Consider the following 16,343-nt stretch of genomic DNA (forward strand, 5'->3'; position numbering starts at 1 on the left):
TGATGTTCAGTCCTCAGATAGTTATGATGTTCAATCCTCAGATAGTTATGATGTTCAGTCCTCAGATAGTTATGATGTTCAGTCCTCAGATAGTTATGATGTTCAGTCCTCAGATAGTTATGATGTTCAATCCTCAGATAGTTATGATGTTCAATCCTCAGATAGTTATGAGGTTCAATCCTCAGATAGTTATGATGTTCAGTCCTCAGATAGTTATGATGTTCAGTCCTCAGATAGTTATGATGTTCAGTCCTCAGATAGTTATGATGTTCAGTCCTCAGATAGTTATGATGTTCAGTCCTCAGATAGTTATGATGTTCAATCCTCAGATAGTTATGATGTTGAGTCCTCAGATAGTTATGATGTTCAATCCTCAGATAGTTATGATGTTGAGTCCTCAGATAGTTATGATGTTCAATCCTCAGATAGTTATGATGTTGAGTCCTCAGATAGTTATGATGTTCAATCCTCAGATAGTTATGATGTTGAGTCCTCAGATAGTTATGATGTTCAATCCTCAGATAGTTATGATGTTGAGTCCTCAGATAGTTATGATGTTCAATCCTCAGATAGTTATGATGTTCAGTCCTCAGATAGTTATGATGTTCAATCCTCAGATAGTTATGATGTTGAGTCCTCAGATAGTTATGATGTTCAATCCTCAGATAGTTATGATGTTCAATCCTCAGATAGTTATGATGTTCAGTCCTCAGATAGTTATGATGTTCAATCCTCAGATAGTTATGATGTTCAGTCCTCAGATAGTTATGATGTTCAGTCCTCAGATAGTTATGATGTTCAGTCCTCAGATAGTTATGATGTTGAGTCCTCAGATAGTTATGATGTTCAATCCTCAGATAGTTATGATGTTCAATCCTCAGATAGTTATGATGTTCAATCCTCAGATAGTTATGATGTTCAATCCTCAGATAGTTATGATGTTCAGTCCTCAGATAGTTATGATGTTCAATCCTCAGATAGTTATGATGTTCAGTCCTCAGATAGTTATGATGTTCAATCCTCAGATAGTTATGATGTTGAGTCCTCAGATAGTTATGATGTTCAATCCTCAGATAGTTATGATGTTCAATCCTCAGATAGTTATGATGTTCAGTCCTCAGATAGTTATGATGTTCAATCCTCAGATAGTTATGATGTTCAGTCCTCAGATAGTTATGATGTTCAGTCCTCAGATAGTTATGATGTTCAGTCCTCAGATAGTTATGATGTTCAATCCTCAGATAGTTATGATGTTGAGTCCTCAGATAGTTATGATGTTCAATCCTCAGATAGTTATGATGTTCAATCCTCAGATAGTTATGATGTTCAATCCTCAGATAGTTATGATGTTCAGTCCTCAGATAGTTATGATGTTCAATCCTCAGATAGTTATGATGTTCAGTCCTCAGATAGTTATGATGTTCAATCCTCAGATAGTTATGATGTTCAGTCCTCAGATAGTTATGATGTTCAATCCTCAGATAGTTATGATGTTCAGTCCTCAGATAGTTATGATGTTCAGTCCTCAGATAGTTATGATGTTCAATCCTCAGATAGTTATGATGTTCAGTCCTCAGATAGTTATGATGTTCAATCCTCAGATAGTTATGATGTTCAGTCCTCAGATAGTTATGATGTTCAATCCTCAGATAGTTATGATGTTCAGTCCTCAGATAGTTATGATGTTCAATCCTCAGATAGTTATGATGTTCAGTCCTCAGATAGTTATGATGTTCAATCCTCAGATAGTTATGATGTTCAGTCCTCAGATAGTTATGATGTTCAGTCCTCAGATAGTTATGATGTTCAGTCCTCAGATAGTTATGATGTTCAGTCCTCAGATAGTTATGATGTTCAGTCCTCAGATAGTTATGATGTTCAATCCTCAGATAGTTATGATGTTCAATCCTCAGATAGTTATGATGTTCAATCCTCAGATAGTTATGATGTTCAGTCCTCAGATAGTTATGATGTTCAATCCTCAGATAGTTATGATGTTCAGTCCTCAGATAGTTATGATGTTCAATCCTCAGATAGTTATGATGTTCAGTCCTCAGATAGTTATGATGTTCAATCCTCAGATAGTTATGATGTTCAGTCCTCAGATAGTTATGATGTTCAGTCCTCAGATAGTTATGATGTTCAATCCTCAGATAGTTATGATGTTCAGTCCTCAGATAGTTATGATGTTCAATCCTCAGATAGTTATGATGTTCAGTCCTCAGATAGTTATGATGTTCAATCCTCAGATAGTTATGATGTTCAGTCCTCAGATAGTTATGATGTTCAATCCTCAGATAGTTATGATGTTCAGTCCTCAGATAGTTATGATGTTCAATCCTCAGATAGTTATGATGTTCAGTCCTCAGATAGTTATGATGTTCAGTCCTCAGATAGTTATGATGTTCAGTCCTCAGATAGTTATGATGTTCAGTCCTCAGATAGTTATGATGTTGAGTCCTCAGATAGTTATGATGTTCAATCCTCAGATAGTTATGATGTTCAATCCTCAGATAGTTATGATGTTGAGTCCTCAGATAGTTATGATGTTGAGTCCTCAGATAGTTATGATGTTCAATCCTCAGATAGTTATGATGTTGAGTCCTCAGATAGTTATGATGTTCAATCCTCAGATAGTTATGATGTTCAGTCCTCAGATAGTTATGATGTTCAATCCTCAGATAGTTATGATGTTGAGTCCTCAGATAGTTATGATGTTCAATCCTCAGATAGTTATGATGTTCAATCCTCAGATAGTTATGATGTTCAGTCCTCAGATAGTTATGATGTTCAATCCTCAGATAGTTATGATGTTCAGTCCTCAGATAGTTATGATGTTCAGTCCTCAGATAGTTATGATGTTCAGTCCTCAGATAGTTATGATGTTGAGTCCTCAGATAGTTATGATGTTCAATCCTCAGATAGTTATGATGTTCAATCCTCAGATAGTTATGATGTTCAATCCTCAGATAGTTATGATGTTCAATCCTCAGATAGTTATGATGTTCAGTCCTCAGATAGTTATGATGTTCAATCCTCAGATAGTTATGATGTTCAGTCCTCAGATAGTTATGATGTTCAATCCTCAGATAGTTATGATGTTGAGTCCTCAGATAGTTATGATGTTCAATCCTCAGATAGTTATGATGTTCAATCCTCAGATAGTTATGATGTTCAGTCCTCAGATAGTTATGATGTTCAATCCTCAGATAGTTATGATGTTCAGTCCTCAGATAGTTATGATGTTCAGTCCTCAGATAGTTATGATGTTCAGTCCTCAGATAGTTATGATGTTCAATCCTCAGATAGTTATGATGTTCAGTCCTCAGATAGTTATGATGTTCAATCCTCAGATAGTTATGATGTTCAATCCTCAGATAGTTATGATGTTCAATCCTCAGATAGTTATGATGTTCAGTCCTCAGATAGTTATGATGTTCAATCCTCAGATAGTTATGATGTTCAGTCCTCAGATAGTTATGATGTTCAATCCTCAGATAGTTATGATGTTCAGTCCTCAGATAGTTATGATGTTCAATCCTCAGATAGTTATGATGTTCAGTCCTCAGATAGTTATGATGTTCAGTCCTCAGATAGTTATGATGTTCAATCCTCAGATAGTTATGATGTTCAGTCCTCAGATAGTTATGATGTTCAATCCTCAGATAGTTATGATGTTCAGTCCTCAGATAGTTATGATGTTCAATCCTCAGATAGTTATGATGTTCAGTCCTCAGATAGTTATGATGTTCAATCCTCAGATAGTTATGATGTTCAGTCCTCAGATAGTTATGATGTTCAATCCTCAGATAGTTATGATGTTCAGTCCTCAGATAGTTATGATGTTCAGTCCTCAGATAGTTATGATGTTCAGTCCTCAGATAGTTATGATGTTCAGTCCTCAGATAGTTATGATGTTCAGTCCTCAGATAGTTATGATGTTCAGTCCTCAGATAGTTATGATGTTCAATCCTCAGATAGTTATGATGTTCAGTCCTCAGATAGTTATGATGTTCAGTCCTCAGATAGTTATGATGTTCAGTCCTCAGATAGTTATGATGTTCAGTCCTCAGATAGTTATGATGTTCAATCCTCAGATAGTTATGATGTTCAATCCTCAGATAGTTATGATGTTCAATCCTCAGATAGTTATGATGTTCAGTCCTCAGATAGTTATGATGTTCAATCCTCAGATAGTTATGATGTTCAGTCCTCAGATAGTTATGATGTTCAATCCTCAGATAGTTATGATGTTCAGTCCTCAGATAGTTATGATGTTCAATCCTCAGATAGTTATGATGTTCAGTCCTCAGATAGTTATGATGTTCAGTCCTCAGATAGTTATGATGTTCAATCCTCAGATAGTTATGATGTTCAGTCCTCAGATAGTTATGATGTTCAATCCTCAGATAGTTATGATGTTCAGTCCTCAGATAGTTATGATGTTCAATCCTCAGATAGTTATGATGTTCAGTCCTCAGATAGTTATGATGTTCAATCCTCAGATAGTTATGATGTTCAGTCCTCAGATAGTTATGATGTTCAATCCTCAGATAGTTATGATGTTCAGTCCTCAGATAGTTATGATGTTCAGTCCTCAGATAGTTATGATGTTCAGTCCTCAGATAGTTATGATGTTCAGTCCTCAGATAGTTATGATGTTCAGTCCTCAGATAGTTATGATGTTCAGTCCTCAGATAGTTATGATGTTCAATCCTCAGATAGTTATGATGTTCAATCCTCAGATAGTTATGATGTTCAGTCCTCAGATAGTTATGATGTTCAGTCCTCAGATAGTTATGATGTTCAGTCCTCAGATAGTTATGATGTTCAATCCTCAGATAGTTATGATGTTCAGTCCTCAGATAGTTATGATGTTCAGTCCTCAGATAGTTATGATGTTCAGTCCTCAGATAGTTATGATGTTCAATCCTCAGATAGTTATGATGTTCAGTCCTCAGATAGTTATGATGTTCAGTCCTCAGATAGTTATGATGTTCAATCCTCAGATAGTTATGATGTTCAATCCTCAGATAGTTATGATGTTCAGTCCTCAGATAGTTATGATGTTCAATCCTCAGATAGTTATGATGTTCAGTCCTCAGATAGTTATGAGGTTCAATCCTCAGATAGTTATGATGTTCAGTCCTCAGATAGTTACAATTCATTTCATCCAGTGTTATTTTATCATAAACATTTTTATTGATATTTTATTGGATTCTTTTAAAAATATATATAATTTCAGTTAACATTTGTTTTATTTCAAGTAACAAAAATAATTGTATGGATTTAGTTTTAGTTATAACCCCGATTTATTTGTCAACTTGATGTACTAAAATAAACATCTAAAACTGAGTTAAAAATAAATAAAAACTATATAGACATATTACAAAACAAAACTTTTTGTGTCTGTGATTCTGTTGTTGTGAGTGTGTGAATCGTGTCTCTCTAGGCGCGTTTCCATTACAGATTTGCGCAAAACTCTTGCGATTTTCTAAATGTCGACAGAAAACTATTGCGAAATGACGGCAATAGGCAATAATTTCCATTAACCGATGTTATGCGACTAAAACTTCATTTGTTCCTCTCGCGATAAGTCATTCCAAAAATCATAGTAACGGACGTTTGTAGGTTTATGCATCTCAGCCACCACACTGGCCAATTATTATTAATCAAAGGAGACTTATCCAATCATTAATGGTAAGGAAAGACTCTTGTGAGCAGCACATATGAGGTGTTTCTGGGTGTTTCTCCCTCATTTCTGCTTCGAGGTCTTGATTGTGGCATTTCTTTGAGGTTTAGAATCCAGTCTTCCTGTAATTCTTCTGTCTATTATGAATTTAATAAAGAACTCCGTCTCATATTCTGTCCAAACACACCGCGTCATCTACGTCAGGTGACCTGTAAATGCGCAAAAACTCCATTGCAGTTTTGCGAAATATTTATTTTTCGAATTGCCTGAAAAACCTCCTTATGCGAGCGTAAAAACCTTTTTGCGATAAATGGGAGTTTTTGCGAAATTAACGTGTTTCCATTGGGCGTATTTTCAATTCGCAATTTCAGTTTGCGCAATTGGAAGGGTAATTTTATCATGCGTTTATGCACTGTGTGAGGTTAAACCCTTTATTTGATAACTTGAAAAAACTTTTTTCTTCTTTTGATGTGGTGTTTTCAATGAAAGTGTTTATTTGTGGGTATATGTGAAAAAACTAGTGGTCGACCGATATTGTTTTTTTAATGGCCGATGCCGATCTTAGAGATCAGGATGGCCGATATAAAGCCGATATTTTTATTATACTTTATATTTATTTTAATCAATATTTTATACATTTTAAATAAATTAGAAAACAAATCTTTAAAATAAACATGCTTATACTTTAGATGGCAACTTCTTGAATCTGCAATCCTGTTACAGTATTTTTCACAAATAAAGTAATTGTTTAAAAATAATGAATATGTGAATAAAAAGGAAGTAAACACTGTAACATTGCACTCTGGTAATATTGTGCGCATTGGTAATCATATTTTTTCAAATAAAAACAAGGAAACGCTTATATTACATACAGCACACAGTGAAAACGATATGAATATGACACAGTGGGCACCTGGATATAGCACAGCATATTTTAAAATGAAGGATTTAAAGTTTTCCGATCGCGTCTCCTGAAGCTGATCTTCTGTTTGCATTCACTCACTTCTCACGGACCGACCGTCACTCGCAGTCACACGTTTATCAGGCGACAAATGCACACTTCACAAGATATCACAGCTGGATTCCATTAAATCTGCAAGGTTTGTGAAATTAAATGTTTATTAGATATTCAGAGATTTGTTTAAATGATGGAGATGCGCATTTGCTGAATGTTGACAATAAATGAGAAAGTATTTTAGCCTGATTGTTTGCCTTTTCTGTAACAAATAATATAAAAGCAACACTTTACTTTTTCGCACACCATTTACTTTCTTTGTTTACCAGTTCTGTCTAACAAAGTATTAGATATATGACTGACAGAGATCGTAAACTAATGAAGACGGAGAATGTGAGTGAGCGCTGTGTGATCAGGCGCTGCCGTTCTCTTCTCAGGCGCTGGTGTTTCAAAATAAAAGTCCGGAGCGCTGTCAAAATAAAAGTCACGCTTCCAACACATCGGCCAATCAGAAAAACGTATCGGCCAATGCCGATATTTTAAAAGTGCCAAATATCGGCCGATATATCGGCCTTGGCGATATATCGGTCGACCACTAGAAAAAACTTTGTCATCTGTGTCAATTGTTACATTTCTTGTTAGGTCAGACAAAAATGCCGATTTATACCACAAGAAAAGAAAAAATTGAGCAAAATGTTTGTAACAGTTTGGCAGCAATTTTTGTAAAATTAGTCAAATCTAGGATTTTAATTGATTCTAATTGATTTTAATAGGATTTTAATTGACTCTTTCTATCTCCCTCTCCCTCTCCCTCCCTCTCTCTCTCTCTCTCTCTCTCTCTCTCTCTCTCTCTCTCTCTCTCCCTCTCCCTCTCTCTCTCTCTCTCTCTCTCTCTCTCTCTCTCTCTCTCTCTCTCTCTCTCTCCCTCTGTCTCTCTCTCTCTCTCTCTCTCTCTCTCTCTCTCTCTCCCTCTCTCTGTCTCTCTCTCTCTCTGTCTCTCTCTCTCTCTCTCTCTCTCTCTCTCTCTCTGTGGGTGACAGGGTTCGTCGGGTTCCTCGAGTCGCACGCGCAGCTTCTCTCTTCTTCCTCCCTCTTCCTCTCCTGCGTCTCAGAGGAGTCTTCCTCATCTCGGACCCCAGAGCAACATCGTCACCGTCACACACCACAAGTCTCCAGCGGCCGCACGCCGAGCCAAACACCAGTATCCAGAGCGCCTGCTGGAGGTCAAAGAGGTCAGACACACACACACACACACACACACACACACACACACACACACACACACACACACACACATTTAATGACATTTTAATTAGACCAGTAGTGAGACAAAACATATTTTAATGTAGTATGGTTCATTATCATTAAGAACAATTAAATGTATTAAATTAATATTATTGAAAAATAGAAATGCATTTCTTTCTGAACTGATTCAGTGGTGTCAAAACTATTAACCATCAAATCAGATTTAAAAATTTTCATATAGCACAAAAAAAATCACCCCACATTTTTTTTAAAGTCTTTATAATAAATAATAAATTTCAACATTAAATGGCGTTCTAGGAAATTATGAGTTAATTAAACGATTAATTTCCCATAATCCACAAAAATCAAATGTATATGCTTTTTAAACATTTCTCATTAATATCATCTAATGTTTCTCATATACACCGTATGTTGCATGATACATGTTTACGGTAACTCATACTGAATATTAAAAGCATTATTAAACGCTACATTTACACCGTTTATGAGTTTCTTACATTTATGTATGTGGCAGATGCTTTTATCCGAAGAGACTTACCTTGAATTTAGGGTATGCATTTATTAATGTAAATCACTTAAATAATAAATGCATCTACCTAATGCATAAATGTAACTAGCACACCTCCTGTTCACTGCGTTTTAACACACACTTTCTCCTGAAACATCTCCTTCATTTAATAGAAATGCACGGCAGAGATGTTTCTCCTCAGTTCTGAGCCGTCGGGTTTCATTTCTGTGCCAGAACATCATTCAGTGAATTAAAGTCCTGCGTCAGCTGAAACATTATTACCTCGTCTGTCAGATCACACACACACACACACACACACACACACACACACACACACACACACACACACACACACAGACACAGACACAGACACACACACACACACACACACACACACACACACACAGACACAGACACAGACACACACACACACACACACACACACACACACACACACACACACACACACACACACACACAGACACACACACACACACACACACACACACACACACACACACACACACACACACACACACACACACACACACACACACTCACACACACACTCACACAGACACACTCACACACACACACACACACACACACACACACACACACACACACACACACACACACACACCATCATCCAGTGACTTCAGTTCAACATTCATGCCCTCGATTTCATCATAAATAAAGGAAAGTCATTCGGAGGTGGAGGAAGTTTGAGGAAAGATTATGAAGATAAACACATTTATTCTTTATAATAACGTGCCAAGAATGCAGTAAGACACTAAGGCACCAATTTTAATTTCATGTAACTATTGTACATGATCAAAAACACAGTATAAACAGTGAAATATTATTACAATCTAATCAAAGCTGAATTTTCAGCTTCATTACTCCAGTCTTCAGTGTCACATGATCCTTCACAAATCATTCTAATATGATGATTTGACGATCAAGAAACATTTATGATTATTATCAGTGTTGAAAACAGTTTCATATTTGTGTGGAAACTGATACAAAAGAACTGCATTTATTTGAAATATAATCTTTTGTAACATTATAAATGTCTTTACTGTCACTTTTGATCAATTTAATGTGTCCTTGATGAATAAAAGTATTAATTTCTTGCAATGTTAGTGTATTTATATAAATGTCAGTGTCACAAAGTTAATCAATTATGACACAATTCAGCTGTAAAGTAAATGACTGTAGTGACAGCGAACACTTGACAGTTTGCTGTGATGTTTTTACCAGTGTAACACCTGGTTAGTCAGTGCTGAACGGCGCCACCTGCTGGTCAACCTCGGTTAAAACCTGCTTTCCTGGTTTCCTCAGGTCATGTCCCAGGCCGAGGGTCAGCAGAAGAGTCTGGTCCAGTCCATCGAGTCTCTTCCGGCGGGAGGATCCCTGTCCTGTCTGGATCAGGACCTGCTGCTTCTGAAGGCCACGTCTGCCGCCACACTGAGCTGTCTGGGAGAATGCCTGACTATATTACACTCGCGCAGCGCTCAGCCGGGTCACAACCGCGGTGAGTCCGACACGGACGCCCGACAGACTGAACCGGCCAAAGACCCGGCCGAGGTCCACTGCGGCCCCTGTCCGTATATAACGGAACGCTTGCAGATAAACGTGTGCAATAAATGCTGCTGAAGGGCTGTTTGCATGTTCGGTGTCTGTGTGAGTTCATCTGTATTTTGGTTCTTCATTTGTTCGTTCAGTTCTGTGCCTGATTGTGTCATTTGTATTTGTGCTGATCACAGATGAAACCGTTCTTAAAGGGATAGTTCACCCAAAAATTTAAATTAGCCCATGATTTACTCACCCTGAAGCCATCCTAGGTGTATATGACATTCTTCCTTCAGACGAATACAGTCGGAGTTATATTAAAAAATGTCCTGGCTCTTCCAAGCTTAATAATGGCAGTGAATGGCTGTTTCTGTTTTGAAGTCCATAAAAGAGCATCTCTCCATCATAAAAGTGCATCTATCATAAAAGTGCATCTAGTGCATATATCCATCATAAAAGTGTATCTCTCCATCATAAAAGTGCTTCTATTCATCATAAAAGTGCAATCTATCCATCATAAAAGTGCATCCATCCATCATAAAAGTGCATCTCTCCATCATAAAAGTGCATCCATCCATCATAAAAGTGCATATATCCATCATAAAAGTGCATCCATCCATCATAAAAGTGCATCTCTCCATCATAAAAGTGCATCCATCCATCATAAAAGTGCATATATCCATCATAAAAGTGCATCCATCCATCATAAAAGTGCATCTATCCATCATAAAAGTGCATCTATCCATCATAAAAGTGCAATCTATCCATCATAAAAGTGCATCCATCCATCATAAAAGTGCATCTCTCCATCATAAAAGTGCATCCATCCATCATAAAAGTGCATCCATCCATCATAAAAGTGCATCTATCCATCATAAAAGTGCATCCATCCATCATAAAAGTGCATATATCCATCATAAAAGTGCATATATCCATCATAAAAGTGCATCCATCCATCATAAAAGTGCATCCATCCATCATAAAAGTGCATCCATCCATCATAAAAGTACATCTATCCATCATAAATGTGCATCTATCCATCATAAAAGTGCATCTATCCATCATAAAAGTGCATCCATCCATCATAAAAGTGCATATATCCATCATAAAAGTGCATATATCCATCATAAAAGTGCATCTATCCATCATAAAAGTGCATCTATCCATCATAAAAGTGCATCCATCCATCATAAAAGTGCATCCATCCATCATAAAAGTGCATCTATCCATCATAAAAGTGCATCTAACCATCATAAAAGTGCAATCTATCCATCATAAAAGTGCATCCATCCATCATAAAAGTGCATCTCTCCATCATAAAAGTGCATCCATCCATCATAAAAGTGCATCCATCCATCATAAAAGTGCATCTATCCATCATAAAAGTGCATCCATCCATCATAAAAGTGCATATATCCATCATAAAAAGTGCATATATCCATCATAAAAGTGCATCCATCCATCATAAAAGTGCATCCATCCATCATAAAAGTGCATCCATCCATCATAAAAGTGCATCTATCCATCATAAATGTGCATCTATCCATCATAAAAGTGCATCTATCCATCATAAATGTGCATCTATCCATCATAAAAGTGCATCCATCCATCATAAAAGTGCATATATCCATCATAAAAGTGCATATATCCATCATAAAAGTGCATCTATCCATCATAAAAGTGCATCTAGAGTCAGGTCATTTTTTAATATAACTGATTGTATTCGTCTGAAAGAAGAATGTCATAAACACCTATGATGACTTGAGGGAGAGTAAATCACGGGCTAATTTTCACTTTTGTGTGAACTGTCCCTTTAATGCATGATTCAGTATGAGTGTTTGGAATCTGTTTCCTGTTGTTTTCAATGCTGGATGATGAACCACATGCCAAAGAAACACACAGGTGCCTGAAAACTCGACGACACAGTGGATCCAGTAAAACCCTGACACGGACTCAGGTGCTTCACTCTGGGCCTCAAGATCAATCGCCGTGACTTTATATTTGATTTTGTTTTATGTTTGATCTTTTTTTTAATGTTGATTCACGAGAACTCCTTGATATGAATGGACACGTTTGAGGATAAACACTTGAGAGCTGAATGACTCTGTTCCTGGTCTGAATATTGTATGTTTATTATTTCTGATCTTCAGATCTCAGGTTCTGTTTCTTGTGTTTGGAGAGACACAATTGGTATATACTGGATGGACTGAATCCTAAACTGATCGCTCTGAATGTTTCTGATGTTACAGAAATGAATTAAAATTCAGATGACACCTTTGATCTCTGACTGAGGTCTATTAGGGGCTAGCTATATGTAATGAGGGGGCGGGGCTCTGACAGGGGATTGTGAATGGGCGTGTCTCGAAAAGGGGCGGGGCTATGAATGGGGCGGGGCCTGCAGATCCAAACGAGGGAAACGCCAATCAGGTAAATACATATTTTGTGTTTTGCTTGCATGATCTGTTTGCTTTTCATCACAATGATCAGTCAGGACATTGCACATATTCTGTTCTCATGTGTGCATGGATGTTTCTCTGCATGGTCTGTATGAGGATTTTTTCCCCCAGCAGTTTGAGAAATTAAAAATAAATCTGAAGTGATGCTTGATGCTGTCAGATTTAGTGTTGATGTAGTGGGTCTTGCCCTACATTATTTTCTGCTTTTATATATAAGAAAATTGAATCGGTCCAGTTTGATGCTCTGTTTTCTTTTTGATGCATCTTTACTGTCTTTATTTATTTTTATCATTTGTTTATGAATTATTTAATTTTATTTATTTATAAAACTGATCAAACGTGTACCTTGAATGCAATGAAAGTTGCTTTGGATAAAATGTTTAAACGTAATATTAATGTATTAATTTAAAGTTCAGTAATCTACGTGAGTACAGAGACAAACTATATTCTCAGTTACAGTTATTTCTCATATATATATCAGTTCTGTGATAAGTTGTACATGGCTGAATCTGTCTGAATGTAAGGAAAACTTGACATCTGTTATCAGAAATATTATGAGAGCAGAAGCCAAGTTCATCCAGCCCTAAAACCAATGTATGAGATGTTTGTGCATCAGTACAAGAGCTTAACACATCTTTTCACAACACACAGAACGGCTGCCAGACCCTCCGAAGTGTTGAATTAATATAAAATTAATCTAAAAATAAATAGATGTTGGTATTGCTAATACATGCTTTTCATGTGGAGGTTAAAACAGCAGCACATGTTTGTATTGAAAGTGATGTGATTCCTTCCCCTGCTGAAAAAAAGCTGGCTATAAGGTGTTTGCTGGTTTCCACTGGTCATGCAGTTCCAGCTAAATTAGGTTTGGTTTCCGCTGGTCTTTTCAGCATCAGCGCTGACGGACTCAGGTCACTAATTGCTCTGGTTTTGAGTTTAAGCGTGATGTGTATCTGCTGACCGCTGGTCATGTGCTCTTCATTCCTGCAGTTAATGTTCCTGTATGGACCTTCCCGAAGTCGCCCTCAGAAGAAGGCCTGAGGAACGGTGGTGCTGCTACCCTGAGCTCCACTGAGCCCTCGCCCTCCCTCAAGAAGAAGAACCTGCAGCTCAACACTGAGGTGAGACCACGCACCGTCTGAGACATCGTGGATAATGCATATACACTACCAGTCAAACGTTTTGGATCGGTAAGATTTTTTATGTTTTTAAAAGAAGTCTCTTCTGCTCACCAAGGCTGCATTTATTTGATAAAAAACAAAACAAAAAAAACTGTAATGTGAAATATTATTACACTTTAAAACAGCTGTTTTCTATGTGAATATATAGTAAAGTGTAATTTACTCCTGTGATCAAAGCTGAATTTTCAGCATCATTACTCCAGTCTTCAGTGTCACATGATCCTTCAGAAATCATTCTAATATGATGATTTGCTGCTCAAGAAGCTTTTCTCATTATTATCAATGTTGAAAACAGTTATTTGCGTTTTTATTTCAGGATTCTTTGATGAATAGAAAGTTCAAAAGAACAGCATTTATCTGAAATGGAAAGCTTTTGTAGCTTCTTGACTGTGTGTTTGCAGCAGGAGGGGATGAAGCTGATTCCTCCTGAGGAAGAGGTGATGGATTCAGACAGTAACTCTGAAGAAGATCTGGGAGTGCTGGAGGACCAGAGGAGTGTTATTCTGCATCTGCTGTCTCAGCTCAAACTCGGCATGGACCTCACACGGGTGCGGATGACGCACACAACACACGAGGATCAGATTACATTAGCGTTTCATTACTCTCTGTGTGCTTTGTGCAGGTTGTACTGGTATCTTCTCTTAACTTTTTGGACCATTCTTTTGACTTAGCCATATTTCTAACATGCAGTCAACCGTGACACTTAACAAACCTAGCCAGTCTTTCATGTGTTCTAGCTCAAGCACACCTGTTGCTACTAATGAAGCCCTTGATTAGTGAGACAACACCTGTTTTGCAGATTCTGTACAGGGGGTTGAATAATTTTGAGACTGCAGAAGTCATTAAAAGTTGCATTTTCAGTTGAATTTGGGGAAACCACTTGAAACATTTCAATTACTTTTGTTTCAAAGCCTGCAAATTTTGCCAATAAACCTGATTTGCAATGGGGGTTGAATAATTTTGATTACAACTGTACACAACACATGAGTATCAGATAACATTAAAGTTTCATTTGACATTACAGAGTCTCTCTGTGTGGTTTGTGCAGGTTGTTCTTCCCACATTCATCCTGGAGAAGCGTTCATTGCTGGAGATGTACGCTAACTTCATGGCGCACCCGGACCTGTTCCTGTCCATCTCTGCGGGAAACACGCCGGAGGAGCGTATGGTGCGTTTCGTCGAGTACTACATGACCGCCTTCCATGAAGGACGCAAGGGCGCCGTCGCCAAGAAGCCCTACAACCCTGTGCTGGGCGAGACCTTCTGCTGCTCGTGGGCGGTTCCTCGGGAACGTGTGACTCATGCGACCAATCAGGAGGTGGCGGGGGCGGAGTCAGAATATTACAGGGTGCGTTTTGTGGCGGAGCAGGTTTCCCATCATCCTCCGGTGTCTGGGTTTTACTGTGAGTGCGAGGAGAGAGGCATGTGTGTCAACGCACACATCTGGACCAAGAGCAAGTTCATGGGAATGTCAGTCGGCGTCTCCATGGTGGGAGAAGGTTGGTGACGCTCTCTTCGTCTAGTCAATAAAAGAATCTGGTAACACTTTACAACAAGGTTCATTAGTTAATGTATTAACTAACATGAAATTACAATGAGCAATACATTTGTTACTGTATTTGTTAAACTTTGTTCATGTTAGTTCACAGTGCATTAACTAATGTTAACAAAATCTTAATAAAGTATTAGTAAATGTTGAAATTAACATTAACAAAGATTAATAAATGCTGTATAAGTGCAGTTCATTATTAGTTTAGGCTAACTAATGCAGTTAACTAATGTTAACTAATGAACCTTATTATAAAGTGTTACCAAGAATCTTTACAATAGAGGGAATGCATTGACGTCAGTGACTGAGTGGCAGAAGAGCTGATGTGTGACTGGATTTAATAGGAGAAACTGTGAAAACACGAGTAAAACTAACGATTATTCAACTAAAGGTTGGACTCGATATATGGTTCCTTGTAACTTACCAAAGACCCAGTGATCCAGTGATCCATGGATATTGACATGCAGCAGGAATCGTGTCTTCTGACATTTATATGAGCCTGATTTCAACGTCGAGGAAATACATCAAACAAATTTGCCTGTGAACGCATTATATAAATACAATATAGGTAGGTCTAATTTATAGGTATTTATTTAAAGGGTGGTTGATTATGATTTCACTTCTCTAACTTTAGTTAGTGTGTAATGTTGCTGTTTGAGCATAAACAACATCTGCAAATTTACAACGCTCAAAGTTCAAAGCGAAGGGAGAGATTTGCTTTTAAAGAAATTGCTTTTTAAGGACTACAACAAACGGCTGGTAGAGACTACACCACATTCCTCCCGGGTTAGTGACATCACTAACCCTAAAATTTACATAAACCCCGCCCCCGGAACACGATCTATAGATGATCAAGTAGAATATGCTAATCAATGACTAGAAGATAACTACACATCAGATACATAAATTCATCAACTAACCATTCAGAAATGTCCTGTTGCATCTAGCCTACATGTTGTCACTTCTTCTTGAGTCTCTCCATCATTGTCTGACTCCGGTTTGAACATAAAAGGCAAAACGTTTTTGAAAATTTCAGTGCATGTGTGTGTCTGAGGTAAAAGGACACAAGCTCTTTAAGCTCCTGTGCCGGGAGCAGCAGCTCATTTGCATTTAAAGGGACAGACACAAAACGGTGCATTTTTGCTCACCCTCAAAAGTGAC

At 37.6% G+C, this 16,343-nt stretch overlaps 1 protein-coding gene across 4 annotated transcripts in view; it reads left to right on the forward strand.

Moving 5' to 3' along the window:
• Positions 1–16,343, forward strand: part of osbpl10a (oxysterol binding protein-like 10a) — a 40,761-nt gene that overhangs the window by 18,130 nt on the left and 6,288 nt on the right. For 3 of the 4 annotated variants that reach the window (XM_082186517.1, XM_082186519.1, XM_082186520.1), the window contains exons 5-9: positions 7,688–7,879; positions 9,766–9,958; positions 13,443–13,573; positions 14,035–14,181; positions 14,682–15,132. In XM_082186517.1, coding sequence (XP_082042643.1) covers positions 7,688–7,879; positions 9,766–9,958; positions 13,443–13,573; positions 14,035–14,181; positions 14,682–15,132 — 1,114 coding nt within the window. The remainder of the gene's footprint in view (positions 1–7,687; positions 7,880–9,765; positions 9,959–13,442; positions 13,574–14,034; positions 14,182–14,681; positions 15,133–16,343) is intronic. The other variant, XM_082186518.1, reaches the window with a different exon arrangement.

This window comes from Leuciscus leuciscus (assembly GCF_965113295.1).
Source record: "Leuciscus leuciscus genome assembly, chromosome: 12".
Taxonomy (NCBI): Eukaryota; Metazoa; Chordata; class Actinopteri; order Cypriniformes; family Leuciscidae; genus Leuciscus; species Leuciscus leuciscus.